This window comes from Vigna unguiculata, chromosome 5 (genome assembly GCF_004118075.2).
Source record: "Vigna unguiculata cultivar IT97K-499-35 chromosome 5, ASM411807v1, whole genome shotgun sequence".
NCBI lineage: Eukaryota > Viridiplantae > Streptophyta > Magnoliopsida > Fabales > Fabaceae > Vigna > Vigna unguiculata.
The window spans coordinates 809,857-822,815 of record NC_040283.1 but is presented as its reverse complement, the minus strand read 5'-3'; the positions used below and the strand labels follow the sequence as shown (position 1 = coordinate 822,815).

General features: G+C 36.1%; 1 protein-coding gene across 4 annotated transcripts; it reads right to left on the bottom strand.

The window, feature by feature from the left end:
• Positions 1-240: 240 nt before the first annotated feature.
• LOC114185359 (DNA ligase 6) lies at positions 241-12,512 on the bottom strand. Of its 4 annotated transcripts, none has more exons than XM_028073034.1 (19): positions 9,947-12,505; positions 9,694-9,811; positions 9,486-9,567; positions 8,507-8,600; positions 8,297-8,393; positions 7,992-8,094; positions 7,752-7,880; positions 5,720-5,767; positions 5,173-5,270; positions 4,955-5,020; positions 4,084-4,243; positions 3,878-3,985; positions 3,380-3,429; positions 3,020-3,054; positions 2,853-2,914; positions 2,612-2,773; positions 2,447-2,535; positions 1,434-1,533; positions 241-847 (listed from the first exon to the last, which is right to left on the bottom strand). In XM_028073034.1, exons 1-19 carry the CDS (start codon positions 12,237-12,239, stop codon positions 542-544), a joined length of 4,200 nt encoding a protein of 1,399 aa, XP_027928835.1. In that variant the 5' UTR covers positions 12,240-12,505; the 3' UTR covers positions 241-541. The 4 variants fall into 4 exon arrangements, 2 of the variants coding, with proteins under 2 accessions (XP_027928835.1, XP_027928834.1); XM_028073033.1 differs by having other exon boundaries at positions 8,498-8,600; positions 9,947-12,504; XR_003604784.1 differs by lacking the exons at positions 241-847; positions 1,434-1,533 and having other exon boundaries at positions 2,612-2,763; positions 8,498-8,600; positions 9,947-12,512.
• Positions 12,513-12,959: the final 447 nt, after the last annotated feature.

The following is a 12,959-nucleotide window of genomic DNA, read 5'->3' as shown; positions in this document are numbered from 1 at the left end:
TTGATAGGTTTACTTCAAGTATAACTACTCTTGTTCCTTCGGAGGAATAGTGGCATTCACAAGAATATAATCTATTTCTCTCTTCTTTTTCATGTGGACCAACCAAACAAATAACAGTAAAGTCAAACAAGGTTGTGACAAACAAGTGATTAATGCCATGATATACAGCTACAATCCGGAATCCGGAATGAATGAGATGTCCAAAAGTTTTATGAGGGTACTTAAAGAAAATGCGTAAGATTCAACCAACTAGTTATCCGTATATTGGTTTCACCCCACATTTAATGTTGTAGACTGTTTGTTGAATATGAAAGTATCTCAAACCTGTACAAAGTTTTATGATGAGGACTGTATCCATTGGTCAAATAGAAAGAAGCTAGCACAAAATAAGTGGGATATGGTAACTTCTTAGTGGCCTACAAAGAGTCCTACAAGCCAAGGGATCTGCCGTTAAAATTTCTACTATGTACATGCAAAATGTTAAACCCTTCAATAAGCTGACACCTACATGATTTACACAAAAACTGGTTATATACATTCACTATTTAGCCGTGACATCCATCTTCCGAGTCTGAGAATGAAACATTTCAACTATATCGGAAGCTGTGCTACATTCTTCTGGGTTTCTGTCTGAGACACAGCAAATAAATCTTGGAAATCTGATTGAAATGCCCCGAGATGGATGAACTAAACCAATTGCAGCATGATGAACTGGGGATACTGTAAAGTCTGCTCCTTTTATTTCCCAAACGACTTCTGGACAAAACCAAATGTCTGGTGCCTCTCCTGTTTGATAATATGGCGGTTTTTTGGACAAGACTCTGTCCCCAGAGAAAAATTCTTTCATCTGTAGTGGAATGTAATTTCGAGTCAGTGATGATAAAAAATGTTGCCACCAATACAACAACTTCAAAAAGAAAAAGAAAGCAATAAGTCCTTTGTGCACCTCCATTTACGCAATGTTAAATAACTGGACTAGTTAATACGAACAAAGTACTCAAGATTGCTCTCAAAATGCAAATTGTACGTGCATGGACACTACAATACATTATTATTCTGCTAATACAAAGGATTCATTTGATTTTAATATTCTGATTGTAGCAAGACAAAATTGTCTACCCCACCCTTAAAAAATTGTTTCGCTGTCCTTCAAGGTTTAAACTGTTTTTAAGTGTCCTCGAATATCATTTACCAGAATATGAATGGCCAATGCAGAAGTCGGCATAGAAGGGTTAACAATCAACTATTATGAACTTCAACTATGTAAGAAAAAGAAACCATAGATCCGACATAGATGTTTAAGAGTTCGTATTTCAAGCACAGGGTTAGGAAAAAAATAATTCGGATCACATCCTCAACTTAAGATGAGGGAGTACATGGTACTTCGAGTTAGTTCGCATGGCACAGAATACTTTGAAGTCAACAATTTATACCTCTATATAAAATGAATCTGAAAAACCAGACATCACACGACATACGCTTTGATACTCCTCTGTTTCAGGATTGAAACACGCCACAAGAAATGGACTATACCTGCAACAGTAAAAGATCCAGAGATAAACAGCAGTAAAGTAAATCGATTTCGTACAACAAATAGAATCATTGTGTTGGTGCAGAAAATGCATACACTTTTCTGCCACTTCATTTTCCATTTGTTGTTTTAACAAAGTTCTTAAGTAATCATGCATGGCATATCAACCAGTGAGAAAAATAATAAAACTTCATGATTTTACTATATATTATACACACAAATTTCTATCACAATTACAAAGGCTGGCCTATTGCTCGACATAATCATGTTCATTCTTTACCAATCACATGGATCATAATATTTAAAACACCTTTTTCAAACCAAAGTGCCACTCAGACTTTTTGTGATTTATACTTACTCTAATGCATCAGTTATTGATTATACTCCATATTTTATAATTGTTAGATATGACTATTGCTTTATTGGTTGCACCTAACATAGATATTTCACCCAAAAATTTCATACTAAAACAAACTATTGCCATTTTTTGATTTGTTCCAAGCATCTGAGAATGAAACGACATGCACTATGCGCTGAGAAGTTTAGGCCTACACACATGTACGGTTAAAGCAAAATTCACTAGGCCTACACAAACAGTTGCTTCTCAGTATAAAAAACCCTAACCCAATTATATGTTCACTGCTCAAAATGTTTTACCCTAACTACTGAATGTAAGGGTTTCTAATAACCTAGCCCCTTGCTCCCACAACCTAACCTCAAGTAAAACTTGGTTGTCCAGTCACAAATTTGGATTTTCTGCTGAATATTTTTGTCTTGTTTTCTGTTGCGCTTTTAAAATATACTTATGCACACTAATTTTTTAAAAATGAGATAAAATAATTTCAAGTTAATACAAGTTTCATTGCAGCATCTTAAAATGATTTTAAGAGAAAAAAGTACGATGATTAAAATTACCATCCAGCTTTCCTTCCATTTCCGTGCCAAGCACCAATCGGTACTAAATCAAGAGTATCATTTAATCCTTCCACATAATCTCGCTTGACCTACAAAATGAATGATCAGAATATGATACAGATTTAATACCTAAAATGTCCATAGTACTGCAGGACAAATACTAACTTTTAACCATTTGTCTGAACGCTTTGATGGAAAATAGCCAGCCTCAACATCCAATGTTTTCACCATAATTCCTTCGCAAGAAGACTGGATTGCCTCTTCCAGGAAAGCATTTACCTTGGTTAATGTGGCTTCACAAGCTAAGCAAGCATCATCTGCTTCAATCTACATTTAAGTACTCATATATATGCCTTTTATAAATAGATTTCAGTAGAAAATAGTAATAATAATCTGAAGCACTTACAGTAATTTCCTTTGCATATTCAAAATACCCAGGTTTCTCATAATAGAATAAATCCTTCAGATCTGTATAATTTCCAAGATAAACAAAAGGATTAATATGAAAGTGTAATTACAAGTTACAATTTGCCTCAGAAAATGCAGAAGATTTACAGATGATTAGATGCATACACTTTCGTCTATGGCGCAGAGGAAAACCCAATAACCTGCAATTTGTAGGATAAATCAACTGATTAAGGACAATTTGTCTCATTATATAGCAAATCAAAACTGCCCAGACAGACATACTTTGCATCTAATTTGAGATTCACATGTTTGATCATCATTGATTAACTGCACAATTGTCCATCCTACATCAGATAGCATTGTTCGCACCATCTTATAAACAACCCACACTATACTCCCCCATAATCAATATACTATCAAGTCTTATCCAGTAGTTAGGGTAAAACATCTTTAATACAGAAGACTCCCCATTTTCTAAGCTCATCACCAAATATATTATATTAAGCTTGAGTAAAAGATAATTACTGCTCTCCATTTGCGAACATGATATCAAAAACAAAGATGCATATATCCACCTGCACGAACCAAGAGAAGATATCAGAATTAAACTGCAAATAGAGTTGAAGAAGAGAACTAGAGAAGTACAAAGACAAGAAATACTACTGCAAGAACTAGAGCAAAACCAAACCACGTCAAATTCAAAGGAACCAAAGCAAAGCAAAATTACCTGACTAGAAAAATCGAAAGAAAAAGAAGAAAAGAGCATAATATCAACACAATTAAACAAATGTTTTAATACTTCATCCTACTAAACCCTTCTAAAAGTTACCGAGTCAGGTAACTTTCCTAAGATTGTTAAATAATTGGTTTGTATCTAAGTTAACTACAACCTGAAATTAAATAACTATGCTGTCCATAGAACAAACCAGTATCAACTAAGGTCAAGTCTTTTATTTTGAACTGTAGTACTGAATAGAATTAATAAAAATAAAGTGTTTTATAGGCCAAATGCAAATGTCCAACCTTGATGCTCTCTGCAGTAACTAATGCATCTTTTCCACCTCTCCCACGTGATGATAGCTCCTGGAAAGACATAATCCTGCATCCATTTTTCCTGTCAATACCAACAACCTGAAAGGTACAGGAACCATAAAATTATGAGTGAATACTAGGAGCTAAGTTAATAAGAACAAATATAAAGAATATCACGACAAGAATCTTTTTTGTACTTCCGCATCCATTACGAAAGTTGATGCAACAGGCTTGCTGGATTCCTTGATTATGTCAATCAGATCAGGAAATCTTGAAGTTGTTTCATCCCCATTTCTTGAAAAAACACAAATTGATCCATCAACTAATTTGTGAATTTGAGCCCGCTGACCATCATACCTGGGATTCAATTAAACTCAATTTAACAAGTGATGTGAAATAAAAAGGAAATTCATCTTGAACAAGAGACAAGTAATGCCGAAGTGGATGTTTACCCTGAATAATATCACCATTTTGAAAGGTATTAATAAACACGCAAGATCACTATCTATCCAACAAATTTTTCAAGTTTCACATAAAACTGATTATACATGAAGCAATCTGACATTTTTGCACCTACTACTACCTCTCTTTTGTACAATAGTGCAAGTAATCTCTGCGCTACTACAGATATTTTAGAAAACTTTTGTAAAAGATAGAAATCAGATTAGAATTTCAAATTTTGAAACTTAGAATATTAAAAATTTCAAATGTTCAATTTTGATACTAAAAGATGTTTTCTTTTTCTTTTTAATAGTCAACTTGGAAAAAACTTTAGAATTAACAGTCAAGGAAACTTAACAGCACATTGTCCCATAAGTTTTATAGCATTGACATACAAATTTGACAAATGAAGTGATGTAGAATTGCGGATAAAATTACTATTTTAATATGCACATGCTCTAACAAGCAACCTGTTGTGATTGAAACTTCATATGACCCAGCTAATATATCCCACCAAAATATTAAATGACAACTTGCTTCTTCATGTTCATCGTTGAATGCAATGAGATGTCAAAAGAGAAGTGAACATAAAAGGAAACAACTAACTAATTAAGGAATAGGGCATACTTATATTCACATGTAAATGCTTTATTTTCAAATAGCTTCAGTGCTTGAGGAATACCATTGGTGATCCTATGAAGAAATGGAAAATAAAAGAATCAATTGGGAGTTAATAAAATCCGTGAGGACTTGTGAAGACTACTGAAGTTGAGAAAAGGTTCTAGAAACTTGAAATCAAATCATCAAGGTTTCAGGAAAGGGCCAATATATGGAATAGTGTATACTTTGCTAGCATAGGCTTAATAGGGATGCCTGGAACCATCGATAAACTTGAAACCAAAAAATCAATGCCTTTGTTCATGAGAGATGGAACTATTAGATCCTGCATAAGTAGATGACAACGAAATTTTTTAACATCATGAGACTGCTTTAATGCTTAGAGTCAAAACTAAGCAGATTATCCTTCATGAATCAACCTTAAAACAAACAAATATGAATTACAGACAATCAAGAAAAAATCAGAACAACTTCGAAAAAGTTATTGGAACCTAAAGACAAAGTCCTGATAAAATTGTATATCAAGCATTATCAGTATTTGATCATATTAATCAATGCAGTAGATACAAATTTATAAAGCCTATACTTTCTCACTTTCAACAACAGCTGCTCAGAAACACGAAAATATTTAGTGCCAAGCTTCCTATCTCCTACCATATGAGAGTAGAGTACTATAGAGTCTTAACAGCAGCCTAATGAATGCAATAATGCTGTGGTCTCAATCAGAAAATCTACCTCAACGCAAGACTCACAATTCAAATATATAATACTTACCAGATTTGGCAGTATGTTATATGCTTCAACAACTTCCATAGAAAGAACCTGGGGAGTGAGGAAAACTACTTAGTGACAGATATAAATTGTCACTTCTACTATTAGACTGTAACAAAACAAGCCCCATGAACCTTATTGACCTGTAACAAATTGTTAGTGTTAAATCCAATTAAGAATTGCAGCCCAAATAAATACACAACCTTGCATGTATCATCATCTTTTCACACAGTTTCACAAAACTTGTTATGGAAAATAGTTATTCTCAGTAAGTTAGTTTTTTCTAACTCAATCATACAAAGCCAGCTAGTAGGTCAGGTTTACATTCTACTTATATATTATGATTTAGCCATATTCCCTTTTAATATGGGATCTTCAACACACCAATTCACGCTGAGAAATGAACATCTCAAACGTAGAATTAGATATTTGTGGATAGTCTGACAGCAACTCCACAATGGATGATACAATAGGTCCAATAAATCTCATAGGATAAGCTTGAAATAGCTCTGATACCATCTTATTAAGTGTGTTCATGTCTAACTCAACCACAAAATCCAGTTTGCAAAGTGAAGTTTGCACCACCTTATATATTATGATTTGATCATATTCTTAGTCGATATAAGACCTCCAACCGTTATAACTTATATGTGACAGATTTTAAAAAAACATTAAAGGGGCAAAAGATTGAAGGGTAAGACTTCCAAGTTTGAGCCAAGAGAAATGATAGATAAAAGAAAAGGAATCATGAATGCTAGAATTGAAAGCAAGCCTATAATTACTAAATCATTAAAGTTACATTGAAATTTGAAAATTACTATACTACCATTTTTGCATAATTTACAAGCTAATTACATGACACATAGACCTCTTGGCTCTCACAAATCTAGGTTCACTATGATTTGATGAAAACCACTACAAGTTTTACAGGATTTAGCTGGAATGTAAAAGACAAAGGTCTTGTGAAGATGCACTATTTATGCTTTTACTTTGTCAGAGCATAATGCTCGAACATTTAAGAAGTTTCTGTTCTCCAATTTCCCATCAGACTGAAATGCTGGGGTTGAAATTTAGTGTCTAAGAATGTCATTTTGTCTAACGGTTCCAGCATTTACCTTCGAAATAACATTCTCTTCAGCTTCAGCTACTTCAGAACAAGTAAAGAACAAAATAGAAAGAATGTGAGGCATTGGCAAGCTTTACACAACTGATATACTTTCAGTTTGTTCATTGGGTATTTTCTTTTCTCTTCCCTATGGAGAATGTATCCTAGTGCAGCAGTAAAGTTGCACCTTGATGACCAATTGATCATGATTCAAATATGAAAAACCCTCTATGCATATATAAGGATAAGAGTATGTATGGTGACCCTCCCTAATATCATTACTTAGTGAGTAGCCTGCACGTTAGTTAATTTTCTGTGAAGGATATGCTATCCTCGGCCACTGCACTTTTTTCTCTCCCTCTTATCCGAGAATATTTTTTCTATTGTATTAATACTGAGTAATGTAAATGAAATTTTTGGTTGTTCCTTTGCTAGACATTCAGGGGTTTAAAGCAACAATCATATTGATGATGTCTGTTGAATTTGGAAGGAGGGCGTTTAGAAAGATAGGGAACCTAATCTGATAGAAGGGAAAGCTTTTATTCTTGTAGAATGTAATGTATAGATCTTGCATATAGTCCATGTACATAGACTCTTCAGGAATTACTGGAGATTATTCCCTAGGATTATAACACGTGAGGCAAGGTAACTTAGCATTGGATGGTTGAACTACTTCTAACAAGTCCTTGTATTATATGTTACTCATGTTTTTTACTGAATGTATTTTTGGATAAGGTTATCTTGTATACTAACATAATCTTATCTCCTATTATCGTATTAAACGGAAGTTCCTCTACATATAAAATGGCTGATGAAAACTAATTATTATGAAAAGATAATATCAACCATTAAAAAGCAAATAGGGAAACAAAATAGCACATAAATACATTAACTTGGACATAGGTAAAAGAAGATGACTGCAGAATGCACCTGAAGTTTCTCCTTCAAATTTTCTGCAGTTCCTCCTTGGTGAAAAGTAGGGCTAGAATTCATAGCAACAGCATGAGCCAATGCAGGCAAAACAGTTCTAAGCATGGCCCCTATCCTTAAGTTCCTGACCTACACATGAAGCAGAGTTCAAACTTGGACTGAAGCAAACACGGATACAGAATAGGGTAAGCTTCCCTCCCACCAAACTTCTATTCAGCAAAAAAAAATTAAGATATTTACCAAGGTTCGAACAAGAAACTTCATCTCCTTCTCTCGGCAGGAGTGCATGAGATGAACAATGATTCCTTTCTTGCGAGATATACTTCCACTGCCTGTTTGTACACTGTTGAACACTACATGAGATAATGTAGAGCAGAACTAAAAGTTTACCTAACTAAAGAGCACTACAAACATTTGAAATTACATATGACCCTAAGCCTAGCACCGACTTTAACTAAACATTTGAAGAACAGACAATTGGAAGGTATAATATCCGTTGTGTGATCTTAGCTCACCATACGAAACAGAAAGGCTGTTGTTAATACCTTATCTTTTGTAGTGCAGAGAAAACATCCTTAATTAGAAGTGGTGTTGGTGGTGCAAGAAATCTCTGTGTTTGACGACATTCTTGAGCAACATCACCTTTAAGTTTAACCATTGCAGGTTATTTCAGTTATTCAAAATCCTCATAGATGGAACAGGTTTAGTAGTAAACATTAAAAAAACTATGAAAACAATTATCCAACCGAGATCACCAAATTTGTTATACATCTCCCGTATTTTCAAACGACTTGTTCCACATGCCTCTTCAATTGCTGCAGTGACTAAACTTCCACCAATATTTAGTTCCTGACATTAATTGTAAGGAACTTTGTTAGTGCATAATAACACTCTTATTGCAATACTCTACACTTTTATTCTCATTCAAACTTAAACAAGTAATGTTGTTTGCAGATAGGTATTTTTATTGTATGAATAAAGTGATCTTTAAATTGGCTGATAGATATTAGTGGTCAATTTTAATCAAGAACTTAGAGATACTATTCGCTTCAAGGGGGGAAGAAAACCCATGCAGAGTGACATAGTGGACCCCGCTTCCTTCATGCTCACATGTTATTTATAACTATATATAAAGGGGATATGAGTCTTTGGTGTATACATTTTTGTGTTCCATTTTGCCCCCATACCCTCCTCCATAGTTCTCTATTTATTCTTATAACTACATCTTCAAGCCACACATATCTTTGTATCAGCAAACAACCGATTTATGTTATTGAATTAATTAATCTTAAAAATAAATAAATAGAGGCCCGTAGTGCCTCTTTTCCCCTCTTTTATCATAAAACAATAAATAAATAACTAGGGTGTTGAAATCATGGTTACACTCCTTGTTATCCAAAAAAAAGTTGAAGAAAAAGGAATAGAAATTCAAAGAAAAACTAGATACAAAATGGCTAGTTTTGATACAAACAGTCGCCTTCAAGCAACAATAAAGGACAAAAATGCCATATATAACAAAGTGTCAATGTGTTCACCAAGGAATTAGGTCCTAATCTTAAAAAATTTATACAGCACATATAAAAGAGCAAAGGAAAGGATAAATGTTTTACTTTGATTTATTCATTTATTTTTCAAATTACCCAACTGCCGTTTCATTCTCATCAATGAACTGCCTTTTCATTCTCATCAATGATAAAGATTATAAGCCCAAATTGTCAAGACCAGGAAACCTACCTTATTTTCATGGTCTGCAGCAATTTTGTTTGTGCATAGATACACAGCGGGAAGCACATCTGCTGGAGATAAAGCCAACAAACTGTGATAGAAACATCGCATGCAAACAATGTTCTTTAATTAGCCAATTAGGGGAAAAACTATTTCATTATTCCATAAAAAGGAGAGTGGCAATGGATACAAAGAGTGTGACGAGTAACAAGTGAACCTTCTAAACATATTGCATAACAGTGAAGTAGCTTTAATCTTTCCTCTCTCACCCTCTAGCAGGTTGAAGGTTCGTGCAATATGTAAATATGGTGCTGGCTGTCCATCTCTCCAACATGCTGCTCATTTATGTCCATTGTATACATAGGTTACAAGACAGAACATGAATATACAAAGTAAAAAATAAAAGTAAAAGCATGGGGCTGAAAATCTTCTAAACCAGTATATCCAGGGGAATAAAAACTAAAACAAACCATGTTCTATAGGGTTGTATTTCTCTGGTGGTAGAGATAGTTGAGTAGCATCTACATTATCTTTTAACACTTTCTGCCCAGAAATATCAGGCATAATTCTTATTTCCTCTGATGCATGTTTCTTTACTAATGGTTTATCAATTTTGCTCTCCTTTTGAACTGATAATTCATTTTCGGTAAGATTTCCAGAATTACAGTAATATATATCAAGTGCTTTATTGACATCTCCTTTTGTCTTCTTAATTATAGTCATGGCATGGTTCTTTAATGACTCATTCCCATTTATTATCTGCAAAAATTGATCAATTTCATCCTTGTACATTTGTCCAACATCAGTTGGTAACAAGTCTTCAACTTCAGAGCTTTGCTCAAGCTTTGGTTCAGAATTATCAGATTGAGTACCACCAGGAATCTCAGGTGTTACTTTCCTGAAGAATCTTGTAAGCGTGGACTGCTTTGAACCACTTGGCTCAGATTTTGCTTTGACTTTGCCTTTTTTGTTTGGCTTACTGTCACTACTTCTCTTCCTTTTGGCAGGAGAAATGGGACTGGGTACTTTATGCCTCAGGATAGTTGATTTAGAGTCTTGACTAGAAAAAATGTCAATATTTTTCCTAGTGCTGTTTGCATTATTAAGGCTAGGTTTTGCAAGTGAATCAGTGTCATTTAATGTGCAGCACTTGGATGTTGAAACAGGAGTTTGACAGGAAATCACTTGCTCATGAAATTCAGTTTCACGTTCATAGAAATTAGAAACAGCTTCAACGACATTGCTCCCAGATATGCTGATCATATCCAGCATCTGGTCTCGGGTGACCCATGTGGGCAAACAAAAGCTAAGTTCTCCAATTATTTTCTCTTTTTCTTCGTCGCTCAGCAAAGTAGGATCTTCAGTACAAGTATCTCCCACAAAAGAAGGCAAACCCACAGCCACATCTGGATCAATACTCTTATCACTTTTTATCTCCTCCAATGGAATGACTTTTTTGTCCATGCCTTGACCAGGTTCCAGAACATCACTAACACCCTTCTCAGCCTTGAAACCCACTTCACCAAGGCCGCCACAAAAGCCCCTTAAAAACTCATGCTTGTTAGCAGTCTCATCGACCAACCCAGCAAAATGCTTCCTAATTTTGTCAGCATGTTTACTGTCACTCTTCTCAACATCCAAACCCACAGTCGGAACAACACGCTTTGGCTTCAAAAACTTCACATACTCCCTGAGCTCGTCATAGTTCGAGTGCTCACTATAGGGCACAAGATGAATCTGAAATGCATCCTTGGACTTGACTGCAAACCTACTGCGCTTCACCTCATAGGTCCAGCCGGTAGGAACAAAGCCCACAACCCTGGAGTAGGAACCCCCTCTCTCAGCCATAACCTCCTTCATCTTAACAAAATTAGGCCTAAAGTATGGCCAAGTCTCCCCCAACACATTCCATCCAACAACATGGATATTACTCTCCAACCCATTCTCAGTAAACTCACCGCTCTCCCCATACCCAAGAACCCTCAAAACCTCCATCTTCCTAGCATCAACATGTATCTTCCTCTTAAACCTACGTGCAAGCTCAAGCAAAATCTTCTCCTTCCCAATAACATAAGTAGCAACAAGAAACAGAACTTTATCATTACTATCACCACACTCACGCTCAATCCTCTCCACAACACTGGCAACGTAATCAATGGATTCCTCTTGCGAGGGAAAAACGAACTTAGGGTTACAATATGTGGTGTCGAGAAAAACCGCATCGGCACCGACGAAGGAGGCGAGGGCGGGCTCCGAAACCATAGAGCTAGAAAAGCGGAAGTCGCCGGTGTGAACGTACCTTAGGGTGGCGGTGCCATCGGCGCTGGGGATGGCGAAGAGAAACTGTACGGCGCCGGGGCAGTGGTTGGCGTCGAGGAGGGTGACTTGGGCGCCATCAATGCGAAGCGGTTGGCGGAGGGGGAGAGGGACGACGAGGGCGGCGGGGACGTGGAGGATGTTGCGGAGGAGAGAGGCGGTGGTGGCGGAGCAGAAGATGACGCCGCGGGACCAGGAGGCGGAGAGGCCGGTGTAGTGGTCGGAGTGGAAGTGGGAGAGGAAGTAGGAGTGGGAGTAGGGGCCGGCGTGGCGGAAGGCGTCGACGAGGAAGCGTGTGTGAGGGATAAGTTTGGAGTGAGGGAGGGAGGAGGGGAGTGGGGGGAGGGAGGTGGAGGTGGAGGTGGAGGCTGGAGGAGGAAGCTCGGGTTGGAGGGTTTTGAGGGCTGTGAGGAACAGCTGGGTGGAGTCTAGGGTTTCAGAATCCATGAAAGTTGGAAGAGTAATCAATCACATTGGGAGAAAAAATGGGAATGGAAGAAGAAAGAGGATCCTCGGGTCTGGAATCTGAAATGGAATGGTATTTTCTTTCAAAACTAGTTTCAGGTGCTTATGAGATACAGTGACTGTGTCTGGCGCCAAAACTAACATGCAAGTTATGAGGACGTCCACATTTTGTTGCTTTCAGGTTCATAGTCTAATTTTTAGGTTCGGAGGCGAAAATTTTCCAGTTTCAGGCATAATTTTATTTTTGACATGAAAGGATGCTTGGAGATTCACTTATAAGAGGGAACTATATTAGTGGCATGTAATAGAATAATCTAATTGAGAATTTTTTTTTTTATTTTTTATAGCTAGTTTAAATGTAATCCATTGATATAGTGACCGATTTCACAACATATTCACTTTATTAAAAAACTTAGAATGTTATGATTTATTGAACCGTTAACAAGAGACTTAAGATTATGATTAACTTAAATTATCTCACAATTTATCATGTGGATGGATTCATACATTTTATCAAGTAACAGCTATAGCTTTCCAGACTTATTTTTCTTTATAAATTTGTTCCTACCGGGACAATCCAAAAGTTAAAGTGATCTAAGCATATAGCCTCGACGCTGGAGCTAAAGATTAAATTTTTACCCTTTGATTCTTCAGAGGCATGGCATCACAGTTAGTCTTTAATGTACACACAATTAAATCTTT